Source organism: Petromyzon marinus, chromosome 8, assembly GCF_048934315.1.
Source record: "Petromyzon marinus isolate PM22_M1 ecotype Great Lakes invasive population chromosome 8, UKy_Petmar_22M1.pri1.0, whole genome shotgun sequence".
Taxonomy (NCBI): domain Eukaryota; kingdom Metazoa; phylum Chordata; class Hyperoartia; order Petromyzontiformes; family Petromyzontidae; genus Petromyzon; species Petromyzon marinus.
This window is the reverse complement of record NC_133674.1, coordinates 10,433,245-10,449,613: the sequence shown is the minus strand read 5'-3', so window position 1 is coordinate 10,449,613 and position 16,369 is coordinate 10,433,245. Positions and strand designations below refer to the sequence as shown.

The following is a 16,369-nucleotide window of genomic DNA, read 5'->3' as shown; positions in this document are numbered from 1 at the left end:
GGGCTTTATTTTACATCTGGTGGGAAAATGTGTCGCCCCGCGACTGCGACCACCTCTGGAAAAGCATCCGCTTCGCCGTGACGGAAGCGTCGGCACGGCGCCGCACGGCTCAAGTGCCGGGCGCACCTCCACCGCCGGGCAAAGCCCAGGGACGCCTCGCACCATGCGGCACAGACTCAATGACCGACAGCGCTGTCATTAGGACTCTGCCACAGCACCACCCACACTTTTGTAAATGTTTTTTTCCTTCTCCTCCTCTCCCACTACCGTTCGGTCATTAGCCGGAATTACGTGCGTTGCAAAAACGCTAGCCGCTGCCGGGGCGGGCGCATACATCATGTTCAGCCAGCGCGCCGCACAAGGCAAATGAACTCATTACGATATCAGCCACTCCTTGCTATCGGCCCTAATGAGTGATCAATCCGTATTATGCCTTATTGATTGGGTTTAATTAGAAAGCCCTGATCATTTCATCACCGCTAAAGCGATGAGCGACAGCGAGCGGCGCTGGCTGGGCGGAATCGCTCTCGGGCTCGCGGGGCGATCGATCCATCGACCCCCCCCCCCCCTCCTCCTCCTCGCTCGCTCCACAGACTCAACCTCGTCTTTTTGTTTTGTGTTAAAAAAAAATTACACAACCAGCCTTTCAACGTACACTTAAGGAAAAGGAATAAGTCGAACTGTCTCCTGCGTTCAAACGAGTGATGCACGTGCGGTGGTCATGTCCAATGTTGGGCTTGAGCCGGTGATGGAAATTCCACATTCATGTGACAGGGACCAGTGTATCCATGGCACAATTTCTGCTGACTTGCCAAACAAAGTTTGCCTTTTTTTTATTGACCTCTGGGTATTGAACCCATGGACCTTGCGAAAATTAGTTTAGACACCAAGTCACGAGCAGTGCCTTGTCAGGGAAAAAAATATATCAAGGGCTGAAGTTTTGGGCAGTGGGCGCCCTCCGGAGCAGATGGCAGCTCTCTGCCCTGCAGAAGGACTATCAGCTAAAACGTCACGCGCGATAATGCTGGCATTCAGGCGGCGTTGGTGACGAACATGGTGATTTTGAACCCGCGATCGCGGGATCACACTTTTCTTCCGTGTTTAACTTCCAAATGCGAGTCGGGCGCTCTCACCACGGCGACGGATTAAGTGGAACGTAATCCGTCCGCGATCCTCCTCCGGCAGAACAACCGGCGAGAAGGGGCAACACCCCACCCCCACCCCCACACCGCCCCCCCCCCCCGCCCCCCCGAACGCAACGGCGCGTTTACCCAAGACGAACACCCTCTCAGGATATATCTTACACCCGGCACAAGACTTACGCTCTTGCCGAGCGTTCCGCTACGCATTCATTCGCCTAATAAAGCCACTGAAAGCTAAGCGCTAATTTCGCAATGTTACAATGGGGTGGCGGGGAGGGGGGGGGGAGGTCGGGGTGGGGGGGGGGCGTAGCGCTCGCCGGCCACGGAGGCGACCCCGATCGGGGCCCTGTACACGTTCAGCGAGCACAGGGAGCGGCCTTAACTCGGGGAGACACCGGGGACTTGAACTTGGCTTCCCAGCGGTGCTGGTTCAGTGCCCAGACACGGACTCTGGCGCGCGCCCCCCCCTTGTGCGCACGACGTGGTGGTGGGGGGGGGGGGGTGCGGGGTGGGAGTTCCACGAGACCGGGTTTCAGGCCGTGGTGCGGGGAAACGCGACGGGAGATCGGCCGTAGCGGCGGCGGCGGCAGCGGCTCGCAGGAACGATGAGGCCCTCCGGCTCGGCGTCGTTGCGTGGAGTGCCGCGATAGCTCGGAGCGGTCCGGGGCTGCGACCTCCGCAATGAGGTCTTTGTTTCGGTCTCTCCCGCTCAACAGAGGCGAACCGCACGTTTCTCCCATTCGCTGGCGGAGGGCGGTGGGCGCCTGTAACCCTGGTACGGCCAGAAACTCGAAACCCCACTGTGACCTATGAGATGGCTGGGAGACAGCAGTACAGCAAGTAGGCACGTGAACACATCTGTGTGGAACTCCTGCGTGGCGTTACCGACATACGGGTCCGGTACTGCCCTTTCTGCTCGCATGCAAAGTGCTCCTTTACGAGTACTGGGCCCACCTGACAACAGTGACACTCAGTGAGACTTTTCTGGATAAATCAATGACGTGAACAAAATCCCAGTCTAGTGTAGATTTAGCCCATCGGCTCTGGGGAGTTGACAAAAACACATCGGGACCACTCTGTGAGCAGTCAACACAATGCATTTCCTTTTCATGAACTGGACCACACCGTAGGAACGTGGAATTTCCACGACCGTCTCGGGGCCACCGCACACAGCAACGAGCACTGCCGAGCAACGCTCGGTGCTCAATCGAAGAAGAGAGAGATTTCTCCGGTTGCAATAAAAATAATAATAAATTCCTACCATGCTGTTTGAAATATGAAAAAAGGTAATTTCCACCTCTTCCCCGATCAGCGCCGCTGCCCCGAACGCTGACCTCAACCCACACAACAAAGGTGCATTTTCCCTGGGTCAGTTAACCGTGCCGTCGGAGGGGCTGGGAAAAGGAAGTGGCGTGGGAGGAACGGGGTGGGGATGGGGGCGGGGAATGGGGCCGGGACGAGCGAGCGGCAGGTGCGGTTCACGGAGACGCGAGGCGGACTCGCCGAGTTGTTGCGATAGGTGGCGGCACAGGAAGCGCGGCTGCCCGTGGGGGGGGGGGGGGGGGGGGGGGGGAGCGGTCGGCCCGGGTGAGGCACGGGAGATCTGTGGCGCGTCTGTGTACCGGTAAACACAGCTTTGGCCAAATCCTGCCGCCCCCGCCCCCCTCCCGGAGAACCGGGCCCGCAGATTAAGATCCCAAATGAGGGGGGGATTAACGAGCAAATCGGGGAGACCGGAACACGGCCACGAGGGCCCTCGGGCGGCAACAGCGGCGACGGGAATTGACCCGGGTCAAGAGGGCGCAGGGCAGTGCACGTGGCCAAAGGGAACCCAACGAAGGGCGGGAACCGCCACCGAGTTCCGACTCGAGGGCGGAGAGGGGGGGGGGGAGGGGGGCTGGGGTTCGGCAAGCAAAAAAGAATCGCGTGCACGCACCGGCGTCCTCGACGTTCCGCGAAGCCACTTGGCCGTGCTGCCGTCTGCGGGTCAACCTGGCCGCCTAGAGTTGTGGGAATTTCAGAGATCTCCGCGATCGGTGAATGCTGCCCCCCCCCCCCACCCCGCCCCCCACAAAGTGGCCGGACCGCAGGCGTGCGCCAGCCCTCCCCGAGGTTACGACAATGTCCCGCGCCAGCACACAGCAGCACCCCGACGATATATTACGTTAGCCTACTGCAATGTGGAGTAGGGGCGCAGGCATGTTAGCATACAGACAGGACAGTATGTCAGCATTTAATATCGCATGACAATCGCGTGTCAGCATTCAATATAAGGCGATGTTATGCGTTAGCAATCAATCTGGCACGTCCGCGTGCCACGCGATACGGCGCTCCCATGCACTGGGCATATGACGCGGAAACACGGTAAGTTAGTGCCCGACAACAGGGCGCTGGCACGATGCCCGAAGCACTGGCAGAATAAAACTTGGGGGAGAAGACTCACACGGGACGAAGACGCGTACACTATTACTAAGCGTAGCCTACCGCAACGCAGAACCGGATTAAACTTTATCTAAGACACGAACACCAAAGGGGGGCGGCGGGGGGGGGGGGGAATTGGGGGGGGGGTAAAACTATTTTTATTTTACCAGGTAAAGCCCGCTGAGCTTTTTTTAAGTTAGGCCACGTAGCAATCTGACGAAATTAGTGCCGTCAAGACCCTCCAACCACGCCGACACAGCCAAACGAATCCAACTGTCGTGTGGTTCACGAGGGTTTTAACGGGCACGAAATGATCACGCTAGCTCACCGGCAAGTTGAGAAGAGCAATTCTCACAACCGCATATCTAGCAGAGATCCTGGAAGTCGCGACAACAATCGGCGACGGCACAATAAGCAGGCGCATGGCATCCTCCATACCGTGAGCAAAAGTAAGCGGGGGGCTTGAGCAGGACGCGTCGCGGTTATGAGGGAGGACAAACCACGGTCAAGGATAACGACAGAGTGGCAGCCAAAGAACGGAACGTGTCCGAGAGAACATCCACCGAGGAGATGGAGCGATGGATTCAGCTTGTGTGTGCAGGTGCCGGGCGGATTATTACATCGCAGGATCGCGAGAGGCGACGGCGGCGGTTTGGGGAGGCGTTCATCCAGCAGTGGATGGACGTCGGACGGCGATCACGACGGTGACGGCTAACGCGCACGCGTGCATCAACATCGCGGTTGACGGGGGGGGGAGGGGGGGGCGGGGGGTGGGTGTTCGAAAAACAACAGCGGCACAAGCGAAGCCGTGCTGGGTGAAAATATTCACGAGCCCTGGGTGGATCTTCACCCGGTTTTTTTTTTTGTTCAGCCCCGTGCAGCGTAATCTTAATTCCCGTGTGTTTCTGCCAAATTTTTACCAATGCATTAACAAGGCGTGACTAATTGGAGCACGGCGACGCCAAACGTACCCGCGGAAAACAAGCCGACTTCTCCTCTCCCGCCGTCGGGGTTCCAACGCGCGGCGCGCGGTCGCACGCGCGCACGGAGGGAACACATTTAGCACGCGTAGTTACGAACAAAATAAACGGTGACATTTCCGAAAGAAATCTCTGTCCTTCACAATGTTTAATGTATTAAAAAACACACACACACACACACAAACCACGCAACAAATAAAAAATAATAATATAAAAGCCCTAACTATATTTCAAGGAAAAGTGTCTCGGAATATTTAGAATATGTGAGTAATTCTCCTAAGCAGTTACAAGTCTTCTAAACACAGATAAATTGAATTCAGTGGGATGGAAAACCTCTGCAGTTGGTGGTATGGAAAAGCTATGAATTTTACTTGTTGGAATCGCACCAAGAGGTTTATCTGTAACACGCAGAACATGCCCGGACCCTGCTTTAAAAAACAAAATTAAAATTTGATGACTAGTTGTGCCAAACCGAGCGAATGGAGAAAAAGAAAAATAGCGGGCGTTTGGTCTTTGGGAAAGCAGAGGCGTTGCTTACCACGAGGGCGATTTGTCTTAAAATCCCTCTGTAATAACGCACTTTTGACAAACGGTTGATCATGAAAGATATCTACAGCGGGCAGGGCCAGGAAACCATTTCAAGCCTCAGCAAAATTCAAATTTCCAATTAGACTTAACGCCGCGCTGACAACGGTCAAAATTGCTCCCTGGAAAATTCAGAAACTATCCGGGCACGGGGCCGCAGCCAGCCCGGGGAAACAAACGTGTAACGAGCGCGATTAGCCCGATAACGCGGTCAGAGGAATTTATATCGGTGTGCGCCCGTCAATTTGCACGTCCCAGCCTTGACTTATTTTACTTTACGTTTTTTTCTCTGCCCCCCCCCCCCCCCCGCGCGCGTGCGTGAGCGCGAGTGTGTGTGGGCGGGCTTTTACTCAAGCCATTACGGAGTGACACAGCGGGAAATTTGGGCTGCAGCGGCGGCACAGCTAGACGGCCTGTCAGCTCGGCCTGCCGCTTTATTAATGGCTCCCGGGAAACATTAGCGTGGCAATCTATTGACGAAGCGCTTGAAGGAGCATGCAGATGAAATTGACCTTCAGAGCACTCCCCAGTTTCCAGTTAGTGGGGGTTTGACGCACATTAGGACGTCGTTAAAGAAATAGGAGTAAAATTGGCTTGTGGTTAATGACTAAACAAATTCCATTTCAAGGCCCGGCGATACGTTAGCTACCAAATCCCTGGCCAGACATCAAGCGGTGGAGAATGAGGTGTTAAAAAAAGGGGTGGTGGGGGGGGGGGGAAGAGAAAGGGCGCACTGCAGAGACAGAAAGACCACGAGAAGAGAGCGAGAGAAGAATGGTAGAGAGTGAGAGAGGGGCAGAATTGCGACAGATTTGAGCCAGCCTGGTGGAATCTATCAGAAGGTGGTGCTTAAAATGCATTTGGCGGACAGTTACTCCGCACATCCTTCACGCCAAAACCTAATCGTAGTGGTGTGTATTCCTATGCAGGGCGGTAATTAAAAGGTTGAACATTTTGGGAATATTTGTTGTCAGTTTCATTTTTTGTAAAAAAAAAAAAAACGTGCCAAACGTGGGTCAAATAAGCCAGCGGCAAAGACGACGTCGCTTCGCGAAGTGGCACAGAAATCAAGGAGTGACCCAATTCGATTAGGAATGATCACAATGCACCGTTCCCCCCCCCCCCCCCCCCCGTAGGCCACCGCCACCCCCAGAACCCCCTCCGCACACACACCCCCACGCCCGTGCCAACTCATAACTAACCCCGGCGTGGGGCGATGCGGCTCGCATTATGGGGAAGAGCAAAAAAAAAAATGTAGATATCGGCCCCATCGCAGCTTGCTTGTATGTTGTTTTAAACTGCGGCGATAATCTATCGGCTAAAAACGGTGGCGCTCACTAGCGCTCAATGCGGCGTGAATGTGTTTATTGCTACGTGATGTGCTCCCCCATTTCCACCGCGCACTCACCATCTGTGCCAGGCCCGCCGTAATGGTTTCTGGGTGATCTCCGCTTAACGAGCATTGGGGATTGCACAGCAAGCCGCGACAACAAAATCTGGAGCCTCCGACTCAAATTGTCTGGCGCGCGGCCAGCGATTTTAATCCCCGCAGTTTCGTTATTTCGGCTGTGAAATTACCCGCCCCCCCCCCCCCCTTTCTCTCTCCGAGCGCCGTTTCACAGCGCCGGCCCCAACGCCCCAGCGCGGCCGAGCACAAACATGGCCGGCGCCCGAGAGAGAGGCAACTCCACGAGGGTGACCTTTCACTGTGCGGCTACACGCAGAAAGTAGAGGAAATATCGTCTGCGCGTGTCTGTACGTGGGGGAGCGGGTAGTGTAGCGGTTATCGGGCTGCGCTACGAATCCGGCGACCCGGGTGCGATTCATGCTCACGGCCAACACCGGCGACGATCATCGCTGAACCTATCCCGGGCCCCCCCCCCCCACTAGGTCGACTCAGCCTCAAATGAGTACCTGTTGCGATGTGTAAACATCGCCACTGGGGAAACAAAGGCGGCAGGGCGTGGTGTTGGCCACCAACCACCTCGTGTACCATGCTGGCCTTCATAGGTGTTCGCTAACAGCGCGTGCCCCAACAGTCTGTTGAGGCTATAGGGGGAGATCTCTGTCTCTATGTAAATGTCAGAATGCATCCCCCCCCCCCCCTCCTCAAACCAGCATTAGGCTGCTCTCATTTACATAGGTGGCCCTAGACAGTCGTGAAAAATTCCACATTCCTATTATGTGGACCATATTATCTACAATATGAGTGGGAGTGCACATGTAAACGGATTTAATTTCATTTCTGGATTGTGAGCGGTGAGAGCACTCAAAGCTCACAGCTGCGAGATTGTGAGTTAAATGCCTGGTTGAAGGTTGACTCAGTCATCATAATCATAACTCCAGGGTCAATAAAAGCTGTTCAACTTTGTTGGAAGCCTACAGCGCTTGAGCCACGTGGAGACACAGAAACGTGGAAATTCCGCCATGAGCTAAGGGCCATATAATGGAGACAAGTGAAGGTAAAGGGGGTATAAGCAGGCAGACAACTTTGCTTGGTTCATACGTGCGTGCGTGGGTGTGATAGTGCGTGCGTGCTAATTGCTCACGGTACTTTCCCTCGGAGTCTCCGTCCAGTGGTTCGCGCACTGCACGATGAACGAAGCAATGCAGTTCGATCCGCGGCAGTGACTAACAGTCGCCAGAGTGATGTCTGAACTGGCACTGCACCCTCTTTCCCTCCCCTCCCCTCCCCCACTTCACCACCCCACACTGACCAGCACAGTGAAGTATGGGCCAACAACTCCCCCTGACCGATAAGGGGCGGGGACCTTCATCCAACAGTGGATTGACCTAGGGCAGGAGGCCTCCGACTAAATTAGATATCAACTCACCACTGACGTTAGCCGTGGCTGGGAATCAAACTCCGGTCAGCAGATTCACTGCGCAGCGCGCGGACCGCTACGTCACCGCTCTGCACAATATCGGGACTGGCATGCAACAGCACTCAACTCCACTGGCGTCCCTGAGTCCATGCTTGAATTTCCACATTTCCATGGCGGGGATCAAGGTCTCTCTGCCATCCCCCCCCCCCCCACGGCCAACCCCCACCACCCTCTAACCCCAACGTGAGGGGCCACGTGATGCGAAAGATCCAAATCCCACCCAACGCTCAAGGCAGGGTGGTGGCACAGTGGAAACGCTCATGCCTCACAGCCGGAAGTACCTGGGTTCCACTCCCAACCCGGGCACACTGTTCCGCGTGGAGTCTGTAAGCTCTCTCAAGTGTCCCACTGCAAGAACAAAACAAAACCTCAAATTTACTCAATCGATCGGGATTGCACACAGCAGCAACATCGCCTCCTAATGGGAACATTTGGCAGGACCCTCCTGTAAAAGCGTCTTGAGGTTTTCCCGAGTAAACCAGGCGTAGTGGAAGTCATAATAATAATAATAACCCGAGCGCCAGCGGGTGGTTCGTTTACCAAGTGGAACAGTTGTTGTACACTGTCACCTCGTCCCACGATGCTCACGGGCCTACTGCTTCCCTCCGCGTATTCAGCGATAAAGCCGCACGCTGCGTCTGCTAATCAACGCATTCGTCGCGCGTTAAGGTTGCGCGCAATTTTTGTTCATTTCGTCTTTCCCGAGGAGCGAACACAAAACGACCGAGGCTTCCCGAGACTCGCCTCGACAAGACCAAAAAGCGTCGCGGCAAAAAAAACACGCAAAAGATGCCACCGCTCCGTGGCCGTCGCAGAGCGCGGCACGCGGTTGGAATTGTGGGATAGCCAATTAGTGGCGCGAACAGCATTGAGGGCCCAGACATTACGCGCCAACAACAACAACAAAACTCCCCCGCGCGCTTCGGGGGAGAAAGGAGGAAAAAAAAAATCCCCACCACTGCCACCACCAAGCCGCAGATCTTACAATATTCATTTCCATAATATTTTCATTACATTAAAATAATTATCAGTCTCGGAAAGCGCGGGTTTAATGCGGCGTTTAAATGATCAGTAAAAGGAAGGCATCGCGAGGCTGAATGCTTTTCTAAACCATTCCGGCGGCTGATAGGGGCCGCCAGTAATGGCTCTGCCTGCCTGACTGTGGGCAAATAAGGCGCATTAAAAAAAAAACGAGAAAGAGTGGTGGGGAAAAAAAAAGAGCGAATTAGGAAGATGAAAATGAGATCCCCCACCTAGCACGATTGTGTGTTTCCTATTGCTTAATGGTCGTTAAAGGTATTTGCATTAAAAAAAATCATTTTCAAAGCTGGGGCGGAGGGGAAAGGAATGTGCTCATTCTCGCGCGCACTCTCCTGCTCGCACTCACACTCTCGTGCACACTGACTCGCACTCACACTCACGCACTCTCGTGCACACTCTCATGCACACTGACTCGCACTCGCACTCACACCCTCGTGCACACTGACTCGCACTCACACTCACGCACTCTCGTGCACACTCTCATGCACACTGACTCGCACTCACACTCACGCACTCTCGTGCACACTCTCGTGCACACTCTCGTGCACACTGACTCGCACTCTCGTGCACACTCTCGTGCACACTGACTCGCACTCGCACTCACGCACTCCCTTGCTCGCACTCACACACTCTCGTGCACACTGACTCGCACTCACACTCACGCACTCTCGTGCACACTCTCGTGCACACTGACACGCACTCTCTAGCTCGCACCCTCACTCACGCACTCTCGTGCACACTCTCGTGCACGCTGGCACTCACGCACTCTCGCGTGCACTCTCACTCACGCACTCTCGCGCACACTCTCGTGCACACTGACTCGCACTCGCACTCACGCACTCTCGCGCGCACTCACACGCACTCTGGCGCGCACTGACTCGCACTCTCGCTCACTCTCTCGCGCACGCCCTCGCTCTCACTCACCCTCTCAACGTCTCTCTCTCTCTCTGAGCCTTCTCCACCGGCATTAATGAGCAATTCCCGATGTATGCAAATCCGGCGCAATTAATGGCACGCGATTCTAAAGCACTGCCGCTTTTTACCCTTTCTTAAGCATTTATTAAAATTAAAGCATCTGTTCAGGTGTATATAACGTCGAGTGGCTGAGAGGTAAGCCAGAAGCAAACACACGTTGACTTTATTTATTCAATTCACATCCTGGAATTCAGAGAGAGAGAGGAATTTAGTTTTTTTTTCTTTGCCAGTTCTGTTAATTCCACTGTTGTTTTTCCTTGTCATTGTACTTACTTTGTGGGACATTAACAGTGAGAGGTTGTCCTTGTCACTGCTCTCCGATGTATTCTTTAGCATTGAAATCCTCAACATTTGTGAAAGTGTTTCATGGATGAAGCCGAAAGCACAAGTCTGTTTACTGATAGGAAACAAAAATTATTATATTAAGTTGCATTTTATCCGTGTGCACAATTAACTATTTTTTAGCCTTCAAATTGTATATATCTATTGGAAATCATGACATTATTATATATCCCCAGACCTCAACGGAGTCCTACCTGTATGTGGATCACAAAAAAACGATTGCCCCTGACAAAAAAACTATAAACAGTGAAAATGCAAAACAAAACGGGGCACAAAGAGATGAATGCCTAAACAACAAACGTGGAAATCACGTGCCATGCTCGTTATTTAAAAAAAGAGGATGGCGATTTGTTTTCCTTACTCAAAAATACTTATTCAGACTCTCCTGGAGTGTTTGGCTTGGGGATATCTGAACAATTATTCAAGTAGTGTTTTATTTTTCTTTTGCTGTTCAAATCAACTTGGCCAGGAGCAAAGCATCTATCTTAAAACCGGCTCTTAAAAATTCTCTCCCCTTAATTCAGATCCGCCTCCACATTTGCAGCCATTCTGGCACACGGCAAACGACCCCCCGCCTCCCCCCCCCCCCCCGTCTTGCACCCTCTCCCCCACTTTATAGTCCAGAATCTCCGCGTGGAGAATTTCTCCACCATTTTCCTCCTGCTGCTAGCCTCAACCCCCTCCTCCCCCCCCCCCCGCCCGTCCACACCTCCGCGTCCTTCCTCGCTCCTTTAATCATTTTTATAGCTGGCGAGCGCCGCTTAACGCTCGCGAGTGCCGGGCCCTGCCGCACCGCACGGCGCCGCGATGCGAACCGGCAACGGCGCTGCCGCCGCTAAATTCACTTTTTACTTTCAGATGTACACAAATTAGCCGCGCGCTCTCTCGGACGCGTCCATGAATATAAATTCCCCGCAATCAATCACGGCGCGCATGCAAATGCGGGCGGGCATCTCGCGCGCGCCCGCTCTCTCGTCTCGTTGTGCGAGCGCAGATGAAGGGGCATGCGCTATCGTACCCGAGTGTCACGCTCGCACGCTGGGTTCCGTTAAGGAGGGAAAAAAATAATAAACTTACTTTGACGAAAGTTGGCGCAACTACTCATCTTCCAAGAACTAAACTGTTCCCTTTATTACAGCCGCGGGCATCGGCGCGCCGTGGCCTGTGCGCCGCTGTCAGTCACGTTGTGGCCACGGCTGTCTCCGATCGGATGGAATTTACCACTTGGGCACTGCTTCTCCTTTCTCATGCATCAACATCGTCGTCGTCATCTCCAACCTACAATGACCAGCGTGGTGAAGGATGGTCAACCAACCCTCCAGACCGACCACACCTAATCTTTCTCAATATGCACAAGGTATCCATTTTAATCTTGGTCGTGTACGTTCGTTGGAAGGGAAGCCCAAAATCCACTTGGTGGGACACTGTACCAGTGGACCCTGACGGCCGGGTGCCAAATTTCGCACAAACCGCGGGACCGGGCCGAAAGAAGCGATGGAGAGGAGTGGTGGCATCGACGGCATTGGCCATGATGACCTCTTGACCTCGGTCTCTTGATTTTAAAAGCTAATAATGATAGCAATAATTATTTAGCCAGGGCAGCATCAAGATTTTGGGATGCCTGGCTAACACCCTTAATGAGTGTTTGCAAGTGCTCCTTAATGCCACAATTTGTTTTTGTTGTTGAAGAAAGCGGCATTTGTTGGAAGAAAAAATAAAAGTGTAGTGGGAACCGTGCTATCGGCACAGGGGTGCTGGGCCGACGGAAGAGATCGCTACGGCAGGTCGCGTCGAGCATAACAACGCGTACGTCGCGCTCCAGTGGTGGATCGCTTAAGCTATGCCTCACGGTCTCTCGCCCCCCCCCCCCCGTCACCAATGACTGCGCGCAAAAAAAATAATCACATTAAATCTGGTTCTGCACTTAATTTGGTTAAACTCCAGCTGTGAGAATTAAAAACATCGGTTTGATTGTCGCGCGACAAACATTACTCCTGTATGCAGACCGGGTGGGGAAAGAGCAGCCCCCTCCTCCCCGCCCCCCCCGCCCCCCCGATTGCGTGCAGAAAGAGGTCAACAGAAGAGACATCAGTGGTAGCTCTGCGATATCCGCTTCTGTGGGCCGTTCTCTAACACGAAGGGTTTCGCCCCTCTGCGAGACATCTGGATGGATTATTCGTCTCACGAATCGGTGCACAATCAGGAAAACGTGGGGGGGGGGAATTAACAACAAATACAGACATCACAGCCATTGCTTACATCGGTCATGGCAATCAATGGCAAGAGTGCACACAGATAGATGCGCTTGGACGGCCTTGCTGGAATGGTCTTCCTTCCAATAACGAAGAAGCCGCCGGAGCTTCGCACTTTTATATCTCGATTGAAACCAACTTTCGTCAGAACTGCTCTTCGTATTTAGCTTGTCGTCCATCCCCCGAAACCTCCGATTAGCAATGTTGCCTGTGTACGGTATACGAGAGCGTGCGTGCGTGCGTGCGGATACGCAGAGCTAAAAAAGCACCGGGCGGTACAATACATTAGCGACCCCGATCCGGTGGTGGCATTGCTATGGCAGCGGGCCTGTCCCCTATGCAGTACCCGATAACGACGTTTTTTACTTCTCCAAACATCGGTGCTTATTTGATAAAACTCCAAAGGGGCGGTGGGCCCCGAGGCGAACCCCTGGACGGCGATTTACATTCACGATACATTCCGATTGCGAGTCAAGCGCTCCGCACCAGGCAGCGCTCGCCCGGTGGACACTCACAAAGATTTTCTTCCACGGTGCTTCGCGACGGAGAGTTCGCACCCGAAGCACCTCCCCAGGCCTTCACCTCGTCGTCAAGTCGCTCGTGCGCCGTTCCAGGGTTTACGGCATCGTGTCGGCACGAGTGGCAATAACCCCCCCAGCATGCTACATTTCTTCCATCTAAGTAGGGGTATCAAGACGTAATCCGGCAACACCAGTAGTCCGAGGCCACCTTGTAGGCCAATGTGTTATGGAATCAATCCCCATTAACCTTCGTAAGCAGGTACTCACTCAGCCGGGCTATTAACAGCTGTGGTGTCAGAGCATATTTGTGTCAGTGTGTGTGTGTGTTTGTGTGTATGGGTGTATGTACGTATTGGTTCATATGGGTGTATGTGTGTGTATATTAGCTCACAACAACGAGCGGAGCACCAGGTGACTAAAACACAGCAAGATGGCACAGTAGGGGGCACAGGTGGTGCCACTGCCAATCATCTCAAGTCAGTCAACCCACGGCACCTGGGTCTGTCCCGTGACCTCCTGCCAGCGGGCGTTCGACGCTTCACGTTAAAATGCGTATAGCCTGCCACAAGCGCCGTGGTGACGTCACCGCCACTTAGTAGTGAATGGCGGTGGTTGTTGTTGTTGTTGTATGAGTGAGCCAGAGTGTGCGAGCATGTGGGAGTGAGCAGGCGGGCGACGCTACCACTCACGTCGGCGTAGTGTCCCGTCATGCAGCAGCGGTGGCACTGCTTGTAGTGCCCCGGCTTCTCGATGCAGTCGGAGAGGACGTGGCCTGGCCGGTGGCAGTTGGGGCACAGTCGGAACGGGCAGACGTTCACCACGTGGCCCTTGGTCCCACAGACCCCGCAGGTCGGCAACTTCTGCGAGGGGCAGGGTTGACACGCTCAGGGTGAGTGTACCTAGCGCCGAAGGGCTCCGTAGATCACAACCGTGCCGACGAGGAGAGACGGGGAATCCGAATCCAGTACAAGATTCCTGCAAACGTTATCAAAAGATCCTCCGCGTCATCATTTTCATTTCAGTTTCATTTATTAGGTATAACCCTGTGAGCCCTGCGGCTCTTGACTCGGGTGCAACCGCAACAAACAAAAACACGAACAAGAAACATCTTAAAGTGACTACGCGCAACAGAAAAATCCAGGAAAAAACAGCAAAGTCTTCCAGAAAAAACACCGTATATCAACGCTGTGTGCAAAAAAACAAGTGGAATGCAAGTCAAACAATAACAAGAGCCCCAAGCAAGTGTTGGGCGGTGATCTTCTCCGCTGGCAGGCTCGGAGGGTCAGCGGTCTTTGTTTGGTGCCCACTGTTGGCTTTCCGAAATGTGGTTGCCGCTCACCCCATGAACCCCGGAGCGACAACGATGAAAGGGATAATTGAATCCCGATGGGGATTCTAGCTCTTGCCTTTCCGATATCGAGTAGAGCATCGGTTTAGGTGGAAACCCCTTTGCCGATGAGACTCAGTGAAGTTGAAACCGGTCCATATCTTTACTTTATTATGGCCGTTTGCTTCATTTATACAGCTTGACGTTTGAATGTGAGGGTCACTTGAACATAAAATACCTCTACATAAGTGAATTATAACCCTATATTAACATATGAAATCGAATTACAGATACTTTGATAGGCCTCTTTGAAAAACAGGTGCATTTATTTGAGCTATATCAAAGGCAATGATAGTCACTTTAATAGGCTGCATCTGGATCACCAGAGCTCTCTGAAAGTGAATGGGAGTCTAAGTTCATAACAATACCGCTGTGGGAATCCAAGAGCGGCCACGTCCGTATGTAGAGCAAACACTGGCCCTCTCAAGTCGAACGCTGGTCACTTTGAAAGACATCAATAAAGTGAACGGTGCTCGCTTTCAACGATGTCCCCCAATTAATACAGCTACATTAAAATTAATACACCTCCACCGGAGGAAAATCCTCGTCGCCAATTCCATCTAAATCAATTAACGTGCCGCTCTCGATCGTGGACACTGGTCGCTTTAATTAAAAGCCCTCTACGGCAGCGATCGCCGGTCGCCAAGCCGTGTCAAATGCAGCCGATTTCCGTCCCTCGCCGAACCGCTCCTCCGTGGTGGTAGAAGGGGTGGGGGGGGGGGGGCGGTGGGTGGGGGCCGAGGGAGGAGGGGGGAGGGGGGTGGCCGGCATGGGGGGGGGGGGGGGGGGCGGCCGGCACGCCGAGCGTGTTTGCGAAGGCTGCGATAGGCCGTAAAACAAAGAGGGAGAAAGAGTGTCGAGCGAAGGCAGCCATTGACGGTGGCGAAGTTCGCGGGCCCGCGGCAACGTAGCACATTTAAACGGCGGCTGTTTCAGAGCTGGCTGATTTTTAATTTCACGTGTTATAATACCGAGCGCGTGCGTAAGCGTGGAAAGGGGGGGGGGGGGGAAAGAAGAAAAAAACGAAAGCCGAAGGCATCATCCCAAACTCGGCGATTTGCCTATGCGTTTCATTTATCTTGCCGGCCGCCTTGAAATGTTAACAGCCTCATTTCTGCCGCTGTACTCCGGTTCTGCCTCATAAACGGGCACATTTAACCTGCTCGGCGCCGATTTTCATACCGCGCGCGGGGCTGCCCGCGTCAAGAGCAGGGGGAGGGAGGGAAAAAAAAAAAAGTTTTCGCCTTGGCGGGAGAGGGGCCAGCCTCGTCTAAATCTCCGCGCAATTGCAAGGCTCCATAACGATCCATCACCGGCGTGACAGGTCCCCGCGCCTCCTAAAACATAAGCGACGGCGAGGGGGGCGGGGAACGGGGGGGTGAGAGTGGGGGGGGGGTGGCGGGGAAGAGAGAAGGAAAGGGAGAGAGGGGAAAATAAAAAATAAGAATGGGGTGCAATGGCTCGCCTTGCCGTTCCGCTAAAGTTCGCACGCCTCGCGAGCCCTGCCTAAGCCCTTCCTCCTCCCCCACCCCCCCCCCCCGAATGCACGCACGCGCCGGCCCGCTCGCTCGCAGTTTTGCCGTAACCCCCGCGCGTCTCGTTCGCCGGGAGAAAGATTTGTCCTCATCTGCGGCTGGCAGCCACATTTCTGGAGGTGCGCACCCAGGGTGGCGGTGCCGGGGCTGCGAGCCGTGTGGGGGGGGGGGGGGGGGGGGGCCACGAGGGATTTACCGCGTTGGGGGAGGTGGGGGGGGGGGGTCGAGCTGAAATTGCAAAATGCCACGGAAAAAGTTTTGTTTGGGCACGAGAACTCAAGTGCGAACCGACGTCGCGCCGTA

General features: G+C 54.0%; 1 protein-coding gene across 2 annotated transcripts in view; it reads right to left on the bottom strand.

Moving 5' to 3' along the window:
* ZCCHC7 (zinc finger CCHC-type containing 7) overlaps positions 1-16,369 on the bottom strand; it is a 214,516-nt gene that overhangs the window by 96,434 nt on the left and 101,713 nt on the right. For both annotated transcript variants that reach the window (XM_032949698.2, XM_032949699.2), the window contains exon 5: positions 13,834-14,004. In XM_032949698.2, coding sequence (XP_032805589.2) covers positions 13,834-14,004 — 171 coding nt within the window. The remainder of the gene's footprint in view (positions 1-13,833; positions 14,005-16,369) is intronic.